General features: G+C 35.5%; 1 protein-coding gene across 1 annotated transcript; it reads left to right on the top strand.

Moving 5' to 3' along the window:
* Positions 1-8,306: 8,306 nt before the first annotated feature.
* On the top strand, positions 8,307-12,780 carry LOC138323084 (uncharacterized). The gene has a single exon (XM_069267426.1). The coding sequence runs from the start codon at positions 8,368-8,370 to the stop codon at positions 10,564-10,566; it is 2,199 nt and encodes a 732-aa protein (XP_069123527.1). The 5' UTR covers positions 8,307-8,367; the 3' UTR covers positions 10,567-12,780.
* The last annotated feature ends 4,172 nt before the right edge of the window (positions 12,781-16,952 follow it).

Genomic DNA, 16,952 nt, shown 5'->3' with positions numbered 1-16,952 from the left:
TTGAAAAAGGGAATTTTTCTACGGTAACTATATTATAGAGTTCATGTCCTTTGTAATAATGCTATTATTGGACCTTGTGTTCTAAAGATATTGTGGTGCTTTATCAGAATTGTGAATTTTATAACCCTTGGCCTCTTTGTTTGCCCCTGGGGAGGAGGCTAAGTTTGCTATAGTTTATATTGAATACTTCTTGGGTATATTTTGTTTATTTTCTACTGGAAATTGTTCAAACTTTTGATTAACACTATAACCACAAGAGGACATTTTGCTATTATGTCATTTTGACCCTGTCTCATCCCCAAAGGCTGAGGGGTGGAGCCCAGTGGGGTCCAAATGGCTTAAATTTTTAGGTCACCTGACCATAGGATGATAAAATTAGAAAGAAAAATAACAACCATATGTCAGTTATGATAAATTGTGTTCCAGTATGCAAATTCATCCAAGACCTCATTGCATACAGAGTTTCATCAACATCAGTTCATATTTACTTCAGCTTCTGTGTTGAATACAGGAGGGGAAAAAATAACACACCATGTGTTAAAGTCCCCCATAGCTATTATGTTGGCCCTTAAATGACAAATTACTATTGGATGTCAGGTGACCGTTAAGGCCCATGGGCCTCTTGTTTTTTTGTTTATTTATTTTTGCCTAATATTAGGCAAAAATAAAAATAAAACTAATAATATAGGCAGGTTTAGCGGAATAACAATAAATAGGCCGATAATATGGGCTATCATAACAGAACAATCATAATCATCATTGGATTATTACAATACATGTAACACTTTATGTGGTGTTAGTGATGAGATTGTCAACACTCGAATGTCCCTTCGTCACCACGGACATCTGAATCATTCCCACTCCAAAGTTCACGGAGTACAGAAATGGGTCATTTTGTCGGTCATCTTGTTTAAACGAGAGTGTTGTTGTGTGCCCTTGACTTCAAGTGTACATAGTAAGATGTCAAATTGTAATGTTCGTCTTAATAAATTATGAAGAAATTCTAGATTGCTATACGTTTTCAGTTTGGAACATGCGACATCAACTCCAAATTAGATTGTATCAACTCCATCATCTAGCTTTCACACTACACATCCATACATGCTTCTTCTCTCAAAAGCGTTTGTTATAAACCTTTAAATTCTTTGCGTCCAAATTATTGTAATGAAAAGTTCTCTCTAAAAATGGTGAACGGCGATAGATGAAGGGATGTGCGATCGTTCTCGTGCAACTGTAATCTAGAGAATTTCCTAAAGGTACCACAAAATAGTTTAAATTCTATTACACAATAGTTTAATCTGTAGATATCTAAATGAAAAAACATGTTACTTGTGGTGCTTTTATTTCCGAAATCTTGATTAGTCTGGATAACACAATCTCTTGTTGATCCATTAAATTATGTGTACAAGTGACTTGTTGGTAAGAGTGGTTCGGTCTATTCATCATAACAAACGTATTATCTAGTTCAATATTCTACTTTGAAACTGAAGTGGGGAAAATTTCATCACGAATAATAATTGCTCCCAAAAGAATATTTCTCATTGTCAATTAACATTACCTTTCCGGAGCAAAATATAAAGGTTTCTTAATAAACATTAATAACATCAGAAAATGCATACCCATGACCTAAAATAAGATTACTACACCAAACATATGCAAGATTTCCTGCGTAATATATGAAAACACTGGAGAGTCAATTCGCTGTTTTGCCGTCTGGCGCAGTGATAGTCTACTACTTATTTATTTTAATCAAATCGTTCAGAAGGTGATGATAAATGTAGTATTAACGGTAAGTTAATAATTTTTAAGACTCTACAAAAATATCGATCTTGTTTTACATTCCCACATTAAAAGTTAAAAGCCGTTTCGGAAAGGTAGTAGGCCTTTAAGTCATCTACGTCCTTTCCTCAATGGTTTAAGCGGCGTTTCAAAATTTCCGTTTTCAGTATGCCGTCTATATCATTATCCTAAGTTTGAATCTCATAAAACTCATTACCTACAACGTGTGTTTAGTGATTTTAACATATTTTATTGTAATATTTTATATACAATGGGATTTGGCACAAATTTTCTGAGTGGTCGTGTGAGAATAACGTCATCAAAAGTGATTACTTGAAGGTTCATTATACCTTTCCGGTGCAAAAAAAACATCAATAACATCAGAAAATATCTACCGGTGGCCTAAGTAAAGGTTATTGCATGGCTTTCGAGTAATAAGGGATTTATTACTCCCGAGCGAAGCGAGGGGGGTAATAGGAGATTTCAGAAAAGATGGCGATGACGTCACACAAAGGTACATCCGGGCGCTCAAAGGTACAACTCTTATATCTGTACACATAAACATTGTGGGAACACAGCCGCTTGCGATGTTTGTTTACATTTTATTGTAATAAATAGTACGCCAATCCGAGAACTATTGCGTTATTTACATTTCAAAAAGTGTAAATAAAAATATTTTACAATAATATACAAATTTAAACATATAGTATTCATATATATTTACTCTGTTTATACTCCATTTTCGACCGCTACGAGAAAACACGGTCGCCATTACGTATTAACATTGACAGATATATTGCAAATATCAACTTGAAATTACAAATTAAATTCAAAGTTCCTCAAAATATAATTATAAGCAATTACTGTTTTCGAAGTGTTTCTTGATAAAACACTTTACGATGTGTGATTAGTGCAAAATTAAACATTTGCTTTCGTAGATTACCCCAAGCTCACGGCAGCCATTACAGTACAGCCGAGAACCCGAATTTCGTCCATTTTCAGTGTCATTAAATTACGTATTCTGGTTATTTTTTTGTCATCAATTTTGGGATTTAGTTTATAACATACAAATGAATCAGTTTGTAGGTTCTTTTTATCATATTTTTAAACAAAACTTTGAGTATTTAGGATTCTCGAAGCCGTGCGCAATATGTATCCTGGTCAGCATTTACAGTACTACGATCTGTAATTTATATCAATTTAAATGAAGTCTCTAATATGTATTCCACTTATCTAAAAGTAATACCACTTCAGTTTGAGACTTAACACAGCCCATGGGAAAAATAGGTACTGATAATGAAATATTAGAAATGAAATCTACAGCATGAAAACTGAACGATTTCACCATATTATTTTACGAGACCGGCAGCCATACGTGTACGTGTAAAACAGTAGTTTAATTACTATTCGTAATTTTGTTATGATACAAGAGTATTCCATTAAAACAACATGTACATATTAAATAACGAATATATATCTTAAACAAGTACTTTTTGAGATAAAAGTGTTAATAATTATTAATATGATTTATTTCCCCAACAATGCTGTGGCCTGCGGTGATCTACCAGCGACGAAGCCATACACGAGCGGCCGTGGTCTGGTCAGCTGGTTCACGTTTTGTTTATATCATATCGTATTGTGAACAGTTTTTCATGTATAACAGAAACATTATACATTGAAATAGATCATCTTTTCATAAACACCTTTTCACAACCTGAATTTATACGTATGAACAAAATCGGATAGGCCTACGTGTGATGGCCCGGCAGCGCTTCGATAGGTGGCTTCGACACTAAAATTTAGCAATAACCAAATGAAAATATAAAAATGTCAACATCCGTAACCTGTGAAACAATAAGAAACCATTTCAAAATCAGAATTTGCAAGTCTGAAAGCGTAAACTTTTGACAAAGTATCTATTTTGAAGCAGGGATGTACGTATCTGTTATTGTTTTTATCAGTCGCCATACTGTGTTTGTACCTTTGAGAACCCGGATGTAAATTTTCTGTGACGTCACGCCATCTTTTCTGAAATCTCCTATATAGGAGATTTCAGAAAAGATGGCGATGACGTCACACAAAGGTACATCCGGGCGCTCAAAGGTACAACTCTTATATATCTGTACACATTTATAAACATTGTAGGAACCAAGGACGTATATGAGAAGGATAAGTCACACTGGGTTTTAGGCAAAGACAGCGCAGGCGCTTTTGTGTTTGTGCACTGACCATGACGTTGGGCGACGACTGATTTCCTTTGATATCCGCCGCCGCAGCCTTTGATGTAGCATGGGGGTGCGAGGGTTACCGTCTTACTTTCTGAAGCGTGCTGCCATTTCGTGGCGGTCGTATTTTTTTAACGATAGTTTAAGACATTTTTTCTAAATTTTCCGTCTTTAAAGCAAGTTATAAACGTTGTGAAATTTTATTTACTTTACATTGGTGTTTCGTTTGACTCGATAAGACAAGTATTTGTTGAGAAAAACGGTTTTTATTCCCGGTTCATAAGCGTCTCGCGTGGTGTTTAGTAATGTAAAGAGACAGACACGAATCCTTCTCACTTATAAATCCTTGTAGGAACACAGCCGCTTGCGATGTTAGTTTACATTTTATTGTAATAAATAGAACGCCAATCCGAGAACTATTGCGTTATTTACATTTCAAAAAGTGTAAATAAAAATATTTTATAATAATATATGAATTTAAACTTATAGTATTCATATATTTTACTCTGTTTATACTCCATTTTCGACCGCTACGAGAAAACACGGTCGCCATTACGTATAAACATTGACAGATATATTGCAAATATCAACTTGAAATTACAAATTAAATTCAAAGTTCCTCAAAATATAATTATAAGCAATTACTGTTTTCGAAGTGTTTCTTGATAAAACACTTTACGATGTGTGATTAGTGCAAAATTAAACATTTGCTTTCGTAGATTACCCCAAGCCCACGGCAGCCATTACAGTACAGCCGAGAACCCGAATTTCGTCCATTTTTAGTGTCATCAAATTACGTATTCTGGTTATTTTTGTCATCAATTTTGGGATTTAGTTTACAACATACAAATGAGTCAGTTTGTAGGTTCTTTTTCTCATATTTTTAAACAAAACTTTGAGTATTTAGGATTCTCGAAGCCGTGCGCAATGTATCCTGGTCGGCATTTACAGTACTACGATCTGTAATTTATATCAATTTAAATGAAGTCTACCTAATAGGTATTCCAATTATCCAAAAGTAATACCACTTCAGTTTGAGACTTAACACAGCCGGCAGTCCATGGCATAAAAGCGGCTGAAATGAAATATTAAAAATATTATTTTACGAGATCGCCATATTATTTTACGAGATCGTCAGCCATACGTGTACGTGTAAAACAGTAGTGTATACCAGAAACATTATACATTGAAATAGATCATCGTTTCATAAACACCTTTTCACAACCTGAATTTATACGTATGGACAAAATCGGGTAGGCCTACGTGTGATGGCCCGGCGGCGCTTCGATAGGTGGCTTCGACACTAAAATTTAGCAATGAACAAATGAAAATATAAAAATGTTAACATCCGTAACCTGTGAAACAATAAGAAACCATTTTAAAATCAGAATTTGCAAGTATGAAAGCGTAAACTTTTGTCAAAGTATCGTCAAAAAAGTCCCGAGTGACGAGAAATCATGCAATAACTGACTTACTGCATGCTTCTTAACCTCGAACAAAAAGACAGGTTGATTGAAAACTATTCACTTTTCAATCCCTATACCCGTGATCCTCCAATTGTTCTCGATTTGATTTACCTGTACCTATTATGCTTGTGAGCACTTTTCAGTATTAGAGGTTCTTTGCTCAATACATCAGTTTGTCATTGTCCATCGTAAGGAGCACAAGGAGTTTTACCATGTGTAGAGATAAAAACTTTGATTCTGCAAAATGCTGTATCAAAATGAGTTTAGGAGATATCAAGGACGTATATGAGAAGGATAAGTCACACTGAGTTTTGGGCAAAGACAGCGCATGCGCTTTTGTGTTTGTGCACTGACCGTGACGTTGGGCGACGACTGATTTCCTTTGATATCTGCCGCCGCAGCCTTTGATGTAGCATGGGGGTGCGAGGGTTACCGTCTTACTTTCTGAAGCGTGCTGCCATTTCATGAGCGGTCGTGTTTTTTTAACGAAAGTTTAAGACATTTCTTCTAAATCTTCCGTCTTTAAAGCAAGTTATAAACGTTGTGTAATTTCATTTACTTTACATTGGTGTTTCGTTTGACTCGATAAGACAAGTATTTGTTGAGAAAAACGGTTTTTATTCCCGGTTCATAAGCGTCTCGCGTGGTGTTTAGTAGTGGAAAGAGACAGACACGAATCCTTCTCACTTATAAATCCTTGGAGATATGTACTGTATTTGAACAATTGGATTATTATCAAGCTCTGCTCAGTGATTGCAAGAAAATAACTAAACAAAAAGGAAATTGTCGGAAACTTTAAATGTAAGTTAATTTTATTTAAGATTATCATTTGTTGATATAAAGGTTCCTGAAGAGTTACATCTTCCTTACAATATGAAGTTGCTATCATATAATAATTAATTGAAATGATAATTAATTAAGCTTTTTGATGTACATTTAAATAAATGTGATTTTCTTATTGCATTGTATTTTTTAAAATTTTTCAGCATTGGTTAGTTGGTCTATTGATTAATCTAATTATAAGAACAAAGTGAGAAATGATTATCTCCCCTCTCTTACAGCATTTGTTACCATGGTGGACTGCACAGATGTCCAGCCCCTTTCATGGTCATTTTATAATCATGATTAGCCGTGAATGGGGAGTTAAGCCCCTTTCATGGTCAAATAATTCTGATTGGCCATGAAAGGGGGTTATTGTGGAGTCAACTGTGGTAGCAAGATATTTATTGGCCACACTTTTCTTTTGTGAGAGGTTAGAAGTATGCAGTAAGGTGAGGTTACAACACCAAACAAATACAAGATTCCCTGTGTAATCTATGATAACAGTGGAAAGTCATTTCGCTGTTTTACCGTCTGGCGCAGTTTTAGTCAACTACATTGCGGTACTTAGGACGACGGCGGGAAACATAAGACGACTATCGGTATAAAAATTAACATTTTATTTATTTTAATCAAATTGTTCAATAGGTAATGATACGTATAGTATTAACGGTAAGTTAATAACTTTTGTAACTCTACAAAATCATCGATCCCGTTTTAAATTTCCATTTTAGAAATTAAAAGCCATTTCGGAAAGGTAGTGGGCCTTAGCTTCTTTTCCAACATATGAAATCGCTCCCATCCCCATTTCCATGCACATACGTTTTAAAACACCAATAATTATAACTATTAATATTATAATTAATAATTATGAAACATAAGACGTTCAATGTTCCGGGACACCTTATCTTAATTATTACTTTTTTAGGTAGTCTGGAAGATACATATGCAGTACCAGAGATTGCTGGGCTGCCACATTCTATAGAGTTTATTTATCTGCAGTGTAAACAAACTTATGTAGAATTCTAATGTAATTCTATCGGTGTAGAACTGGAATGGTACGTTAAAAATACACATAGAATGACTCACCATTTAGCTCTACTGATGTAATAATATACTTATAAGATACCCTTGTTTTTATGTGGTAAGTGATTGACACGTCTTATACTGTTAGAATGGGAGACGTTAGAGGCTCTGTGCTATAGCAAGTTAGACGTTCATTCGACTTTCCGCCAAACGCCGTGAATATTTTAGTAACAAGCATGAAAAATTAAACGGTTTGTTAGTTGGTTGTTTTGTGATATCATAACAAAGATGTGATTACGTCGAAAACGGTAGCTATTGATTTAATCTCCAAAATAAATACAAAAATAGCGACACAGACCTTGTTCAATAATGCCAAAATGTCATTCCACTGTTTAACAGTTTATTCAACTTTAAAAGTACTATTGGCGGTTTAGCAAGCTTAAAAACAAACTAAGCAAACAAATAGTTAAGCAATGGTGTGTCCGACATTTACTAATAACAGTCTATTGTTTTGTAATGGGGTGGTGTCCGGTTCATCTAACTTGTTCGAAATGTCACGTTCGGTGAATGTTTGATCGTATTTATTTCCCATTCCCTGAAATGTATACACACCAAAGAGAAAGTCATTAGAAAACTTCCGGAGTGGAGTGCATCGTGCTGAATGTTAATATAAATATTGCTCTTACCGATGACTGTATTTCCAGCATCAAACGTTAGCTTTGAAGCACTGTTGGCTTGAGACAAAATTGTGTTCTCATTTTCAAGAATAAAAAACAAATGCGCTTAACGACTTATTTTATTTCTATGGTTTACACCAACTGATGTGTGGGTTAGTTAAGTACGATTAATATTAATGGGTAAATATACATACATATGCCGCCCACTGATAACATAAGAATAAACTTATCAAGCTTCCGCCAATCATGTATACCTCTACGTACATCTCTCCCTCACGACCTCATCCCCGGGCCGTATCATTTAAGCCCCATACTTAATAACACCTCTACAGTTAGAGAGCTCCACACAGAATCCAGATCACAACCCGAGAAGACATGGGAGCGTTATCATTATTGATACTTACGATACTTTTTGTTGTGATAACACCTTGTTTTCGATGCCAAGATATGATTGACAATTTACAATTGGAATGGAATTTAGGAAGTCAGACATGCCAAAACAGCTGGACATGTGCCGATAATGTAAGCAGTGTGACCAATCTGTGCGCGTGCGATGACACGTGTCAAACATACGATGACTGCTGTTTGGATGTTGATCAGGACAAAATTGTCAAACAACGTAACACTTACATATCTTGTCAATATGTACCGGAAATTAAAGAAAAAGCGTACGTGTATATCATTGACAATTGTCCGGGTATCAAAAATAACGAGAATTTAAAGATATTATGTGAGAATGGGACCTATGACGATGACATCACGATACGGACCCCGGTAACCGGTGTCCGAACCGGCGTTCTATACAGAAATATGTACTGCGCAATGTGCCACATGGAGGAATATGTTACATGGAGGTCGGGAATTGATTGTGCATGGAAGGTTGACCTCTACGGCAGAAATTATTCTTTACCTGACCTACGAAACGATTCGCACTGTAGAATTGTCCACGAACCGCCTCCATCATTGGTAGGTTTTGAACCAAGAGAATGTCTCCCAGTCATTGACACTTGTGAAGAGGAAACCACAAACGAAAGATGCCAACGTGAAAGCAGAGCTCTGGTTTATGGCAATGCTATATATAAAAACATTCAATGCGCGTTGTGTAACGGGGAAAATTTCGCCAATTTATCGTGTGATCCGAACAGTGTGGACATATTCCCCAGAAACCCAAACAAGCGCAAGCCCATCAACTATAGTTATAGATTGTTGGTGGACCTTCACGGACTCAAGAGTACTGGTGTGTCGTCCGCCAGGAGAGCAGCTGACAGGACAAACCAGAAAGACTTTTCTAATCTATGTCCAGAGTCTTGGATATTCGATCCACTGGCTGAAACCTGCCGCCAAATATTTTGTGATGTACCATTTGTATACAAAGACAGGACATGTAAATTATCCCCTATGGAAGATACCAACATCTCGGAAACATCATTGGATGACGAACACCATCTGTCCTGCCCGTTCTTACGTCTCAACCAAACTGAATACAGAGTGATTAACACAGATCAAGTATTTATTTTATCTTCTGGATATATTTACAGTAAAAACGACTCGTACATAGGCGCAGGTTTTGCCTTGGTATGTGTCCAGAATTTCGGAAATCAATCACGCCCGCTGGAAAGTGATAGTATAACGTTCGTTTTTAGCAACTTTGAGAGTGTTCTATCTGTAGTGTGCCAATGTTTATCAATTACAGCCCTGTGTCTGGGCCTGACGATCTACGCCTGCTTTTCAAAGTTACAAAATATCCCCGGTAAGAACTTGATTTGTCTGATGGCAAGCCTTCTCGTGGCCCAGGTGCTCTTCATCCTGGCGCCTCTCGCCATTGGTACAGACCATCTGTGCACTGCGATCGCTATAGTGATGCATTATGCCTACTTGGCTGCATTTTTCTGGATGAATGTGATGGCAGTTGATATATTTCTAACATTTTCAAGAGGTTTTGCTCAGTCGCGACCTGACAGTGTACAGCAGTTTGTTTGGTATTCTCTCTACAGCTGGTTGACACCCGCAGCTGTCGTCTGCGTTGCTATCATTTTCGATTTTGCAGCAACAGAATCGAACTCAAGACCCAAATATGGAGAAGCCATTTGTTGGATTTCAAACAGTTATGCACTATTATACTATTTCTTGATTCCTTCATTCGTCTTGGTGTTCATCAATATTGTATTATTTATTTTCACAGCCAGAGCCATCTATAAATCGGATAAAGATACCTCACGCATTCTCCAAAAGCAACAAACTTGTAAATTGCTCATATATCTCAAACTGTCCTTTGTAATGGGATTTACATGGGCCTTTGCATGTGTGGCAACATTTGCAAATTTACCGCCATTTTGGTACGTGTTTATAGTTTTCAATGCCTTGCAGGGCGTACTTATCTTCCTATCATTTGTGTGTTCCTCAAAGGTCCTCCGTCTCCTAAAATCGACACGGCTCTGTGCTTGTCTGCAGGTCTGTCACATGTTTTATGACCTGAGCTCAAATAGTTCAAATAGCACATCTTCAAAGTCCAACAGAACACAGATCACTTCGGTGAAGTCTGGTAAAACTCAGAACAGTGAGTCGGCCTGCTAAAGCTGCAAGTCTTTTTTTGTTTTTTTTTTGTTGTTGTGGTTTTTTTTAACAGCAAAAGCAGTCCGTGAAATTTATTTTGCTTTTATATTTTTTCTATCCTCCATGTAGAACGAATTTTTAAAAAATTGGTCGCAAAGTAGAAGCAGGGATTTTGCTGAATTTAAATTTAGATTCCTAAAACATCTGTTTTATGTCTTATAAACTGTAACTACATATGTAATTTCCATGTCATTGTGTAACTACATATGTAACTCCTATGTCATTGTGTAACTACATATGTAATTCCCATGTCAATGGGTTGTGAACAACATGTTATCATTTTGCTGGAGTTTTCAAACCGCATCGTTAATCGATCATTTTGCTGGAGTTATCAAACCGCATCGTTAATCGTCATAAAACATTGGTTATCAATAACTGCGCAACTGTCCCTTTAATATGAAATTACAGACGCTAGTTATGATGTCCCATCATGTATTCCATGTATAGTCAATTTAGTATTTTACTAACATATGCTATTACATACGAAATATAAATCAGTAGAATCTAGTACTTTATGAGTTTACAAGACTTAACACATTTCACAAATAAAGTGATATATCACAATACAGATTAAACTGAAGAAATAGCTTACGCTACCTATATGATCAGCATGTATGTGGCTTGTTGTGAATATATTGGCCTTTTTGGAGCAATATCCGTACACAGTCAATTAAACTCTTGCAAATGTCAATTTATATTTACGAAAACTATAAATTATCAAGAGTCCCTGTGAGTCAATTAAACTCTTGCAAATGTCAAGTTATATTTATGATAACTAGATTGGATTAAGGGCTACCATGTTTGTTCAAATGAATGATAATGGAGTATGTGTATGTATTTATTGATTATCAAAGTGTAAATTGGACTATACTTATCGGCTCTCCAGTTCTCCCTTTTTCGCATATAGATCAATTTGTTGCAATAGCTTCTGGTCTAGTTTTTTTTTTAATTTCTTTCCTCATAAAATGTGTTATAAATTTTATTTGTATACAAATCAAATACATTTGACAGTCATCTCGCGTGTCTAATTTTGGACCACAATGTTATATTTGTTTGTGTGGTTGTAAGATGAAGTGGGGCTGCTATGATATGATACCTAATTGTGTTGGTTAAAAATTGCAATAAAACTATCTTAAATGATGTGATGTTGATTCATTATTTGAAATAAAGACGTTCATCACACATGCCGGTATCTGTCTGTAAGACATAAATCATATTTATCTCGCGTGAATCTTAACCCTACGTCCATCTATAAAACTATAAATTTCACTTCCCTTAAACCGGACGTTTTTATTTCAGTATCGTCTTCAGTCAACGACCTGTGCGAGAGGCTGAGCACTTTTTAGTACCTCGACTTTAATGCACCCATGGCCTACATTCACACATTATCATTAGCGATCACCCTGTCCATAAGCTAGGGAGATTTTCGTAAATATCCGGGCCAAATGATTAGCATCGGTCCATTCCAGTTAATGGGGTTTGGAAGATGTCCACGGTTGGCTCAGTAGAATACTCCAGTACTGTTGACACGAGATAAAGAATCCACGGTCTTAAAAGACATAATATCATTCTTGATAATATATTAAATGTGAACTAAATAGTACGACACATTTATGTGTGCGGTTGTATTGAAGGATATGCCATATATTTATATAAAGGAGCATAGCTGCAACATGGAAAGTGTAAAATCTGTATACAAACTATTTATATAAAGGAGCATAGCTGCAACATGGAAAGTGTAAAATCTGTATACAAACTATTTATATAAAGGAGCATAGCTGCAACATGGAAAGTGTAAAATCTGTATACAAACTATTTATATAAAGGAGCATAGCTGCAACATGGAAAGTGTAAAATCTGTATACAAACTATTTATATAAAGGAGCATAGCTGCAACATGGAAAGTGTAAAATCTGTATACAAACTATTTATATAAAGGAGCATAGCTGCAACATGGAAAGTGTAAAATCTGTATACAAACTATTTATATAAAGGAGCATAGCTGCAACATGGAAAGTGTAAAATCTGTATACAAACTATTTATATAAAGGAGCATAGCTGCAACATGGAAAGTGTAAAATCTGTATACAAACTATTTATATAAAGGAGCATAGCTGCAACATGGAAAGTGTAAAATCTGTATACAAACTATTCAGTAAATGATCGTAATGTAAAGCTTTATTTGTATGAGTTTTTTTAGTGTTTATTATTATTTTTTATTTTTTTTTGTATTATATTAGCCTGGTTATCTGGTATGTTTTTCATCGGGTAAAATTAAATGGGTGTAAAACAGAACCAAACAATATCTATGACCTTGAGGAATTTTCAGAACTACGCGTGGTACGCATGGGCCTAATATCACTAAGGAAAATCTCAATCTGATTAATTATAGGTGGTTAATTATAGCGAACTGTGTTTTAATGAGATTGGGAATATCTTTACAGATATATTTTATTTGTTTTTTTTAAATTGTATTTATTTTTATTTTACATTTTTTTTACTAAAAACAGCTTATTCAGTAGTTTTTTTTAAATACAATAAGAGTAACAGCTTGCTGGACAAACGTTGAAGCCCCAAAAATATATGAACAGCTGAAAGTACATCCATATGACAACAATTGTGAACGTGTTTATCAACGGTTTTACTGGAATACATGTCTGTTGACGAATAAAACTTGCATTATTATAATCATATCCGTCATCATCACAGGGATCTGAGAATTAGTTACAGATTATATAATCTTGGACCCACCAGAGTGCCCTAAGAACATTTTTAGACGTTTTAGAGATCTAGAGCTCTAAAACGTCTAAAAATGGTCTTAGGGCACTCTGGTGGGTCCATGATTATATAATCTGTAACAAATTCTATAATGAACATCAGATCCCTGTGGTCATCATAATATAACCACATCCTCGATATTCCAGGGTTTCCGATCACTTACGATCTCTACACCCCTGGACTATCTCATAGTGAAATTGAAATTGAAGGCAGCTCAGCGGAAAACATTTGACCAATCACAGGCTAGCAAATATTTCATTTGAAGATTACAGAGAGAGCGACGCCTAAATTCAAAGCCACAGAGTCAACCACAGTGTACCGTTGTACACAGGGACCTGGCACGAAATTTTTTAACCAATAGTATACATATATATATACTATACTATAATATATATATGTATACTGTTGGTTAAAAAATTTCGTGCCAGGTCCCTGTGCCGTTATACGGCTCTTTTGATGTACATTACAGGACTAAATTACCTGTTCTATTCTGTTGCCTCCAGTTTTACTATGAGATAGTCCAGGGGTGTAGAGATCGTAAGTGATCGGAAGTCCTGGAGTATCGAGGATGAATATAACCACCGAATCAAGTCCTACGGTGTAAAAAAAAATGACAATGGATCTTACACCTAACATGTCATAGTTTGCCGCTGATGAGGTAATTAGACCTCCATATGCTTGTCAGATGATTTTCATGCACAGTTTGTCGGATAAATAATGCAAAAAATGTAAAAACAGTCTCGGTTCTATACTTTCACTTCATATATATAAAGCATTACAGCGTTAATTTTGTAGATATTTTGGTATCACGGAACAACGAAAAGTGTTTTTTGTTACTTGAAAATACTGAGTGCACGTATCAACGAGTTACTTTTTTTGTTTATACACCTAGCTATACATTTCCAGTTAAAGATTCCAGATTCCAATTTAGTGAAAATTAAGTGTATAGTAATACTTTTAGATGTTAATATAATAATATTTTAACACATTATTGGTTTCCGTGGTAACAAAATGGGCGACACTGATTGGTTGAAATTTAGATATTTAATATGCCACATACACTTTTTAAAAGTAACATTTTTGAAATGCTTTTTTGTCATAATAACAAAATCAAGGCCTCTGATTGATCAAAATTAAAAAGATTATACACTTTTCAGAGGTGGTGTTTATGCAGAAATATATATATGTATATATGTTTCTGGTTTATGCATAGGTATTTAGCACGCTGATAAGTCAAAGACCCACTATAGACTAGTCTATAGTGGGACTTTGACTTATCAGCGTGCTAAATACCTATGGTTTATGCTAATCATAATGTTAAAAATCTTATAGAAACTGCCTACTGCCCAATTTTTCTTAAAAATTTTCATATCGAAAGTATTATACAGAATTGTATTGATAATTTATGTTATAGGTCATCTGACCCGAAGGGCCGTGATGACCTTAGTCATCATGTTTCGTCTGCGTGCGCAAGGATTTATTAGTGAGAAGGATTCATGAGGCTGTCTCTTTACATTACTAAACACTACGCGAGACGGTTATGGTCTAATTACATTGTTGGCTAAATGTATGTCGTCGCTTGGCTGCAAGGTAGAACACAGACCATCTTCTTTTCATGTCATAACTTTATTCACTCATTTATTAGAGAGCTCCACATAAGGGGAGACAATACATATGAACTAAAACTCTGAACAGCAGACAAAGGGAGACAATATATCACGATACAATAACATTTACACACGTGGATGGTTCTACAAATAAATATATATATCATATATATAACATCCCCCCCCGCAAAACAAAAATTGGTCCCCAATTTTTCAAATAAACCATCCATATGTGTACTACAATAATCAAAGAATTTGATATTATACAAAGTAATTACTATTAACCAAATTTACTCATATGTTAATTATGAAAATGTGAAAGTCCTATTAAATCTTACTCAAAGCTTTATGAAAAAAAAAATCCAATTAAATGTAAGCTATCAACTTCGAATCTAGGAAATGTTCATATGTCAAAACCATTTCGGAAACATTGTTACAAATTAATATTCTAAATGCACTGTCTGTACATCTACACAGCAAGGCAATTCACTTGGTAATTAAAGGTATTCTCAATCTGTAACGAATGTCAATTTATATGTGAATAGGGTAACACACTGGAATATCCATCACTGCACATCCTATACGATATTTTGGAAATCACTGTTTCATGATGTATCTAAATATTTGACTGATAAACTGTTCGTGTAGTATGTCCGTTGCTGACTGATATTTTACATTTGCTGGATTTTCCTGTGAGAAAGGAATAAAGGTCCTTGGAATCTATGGAACATATTTCTTCGGATTTACATTGCGGTGTGGCAGCTATCAATGTCCTCTGGAGTAACCTTTCCTGGAATTTTCCCTCAGGTGGTGATCTCTGATGAGGTAGCTCTCGACAATGAGGTTGTGTGTCACACTTGGAACTCGCACTAGCTGGAGCTTTTACCTTAACTAAGTCCACAGCATTACACTGAGTCTGTACAGAAGGATTAACTTTCACAGCTGACTCAACTGTCTGTGTCATCACTGAAGACTTGGACTTCTGTGGTATCACATTAGCTGATGATTCCTGTTTACATGTGTTTACGGTACAACTGTCAGAACTAACACTAGCACTTTCCATACATTTCTTTAAATGTGTGTTTCTCCACTTCTCGGCTCTCTGTCTATCATGCCGTTTCTGAGATGGGGATTTGGAGTGTTTAGGTTTCTTTGAATTCCGACGTTCTTTAAATGTACCTGTCACTTGTTTTGTAGAGGATTTTGAATGACATCGCTGTTTTTCGGGTTTTTTCCCATGTGATATTGAGAGTTACTTCCCCTTCATTATCATGGAGCGAAAACGAGCATTTCAAATTTGGAAAGTCCAAATTAAAGGTCTCTAAAATCCTCAGTACATTAGTAGGAATCATTATGAATTCAAGTGTTCAGATGAAATATTCAAATGTTAATAGTGAATCACCATTGCATAAACTAAAGCATCTTCATATCTGCCATTTCCACGCCACGTGGTCGACCCGTGGGCGGCCACACACAAAACGATTACTGCACAACAGTCACATATTTGGATCAAACACCTACTTCAAATGTTAGTAAAACGAGTCCGAGTTTGGATTCTCCACCATGTTATGGTCTAATTACATTGTTGGCTAAATGTATGTCGTCGCTTGGCTGCAAGGTAGAACACAGACCATCTTCTTTTCATCTCATAACTTTATTCACTCATTTATTAGAGAGCTCCACATAAGGGGAGACAATACATATGAACTAAAACTCTGAACAGCAGACAAAGGGAGACAATATATCACGATACAATAACATTTACACACGTGGATGGTTCTACAAATAAATATATATTTACATTACTAAACACTACGCGAGACGCCTATGGACCGGGAATAAAAACCATTTTTCTCAACAAATACTTTTGTTATCGAGTCAAACGAAATACCAATTTAAAGTTTATTAAATTTCACAACGTTTATTTGTTGCGGAATATTTAGAGGACGGTCTTAATTTTGC

This window comes from Argopecten irradians, chromosome 5, assembly GCF_041381155.1.
Source record: "Argopecten irradians isolate NY chromosome 5, Ai_NY, whole genome shotgun sequence".
NCBI lineage: Eukaryota > Metazoa > Mollusca > Bivalvia > Pectinida > Pectinidae > Argopecten > Argopecten irradians.
Note: the sequence above shows the minus strand (reverse complement) of the source record. Positions and strands in the feature narration are given on the sequence as shown.

Excerpts from the sequence above, each read along its gene's own strand:
- LOC138323084 (XM_069267426.1), top strand. The coding sequence starts at position 8,368 with ATGGGAGCGTTATCATTATTGATACTTACGATACTTTTTGTTGTGATA.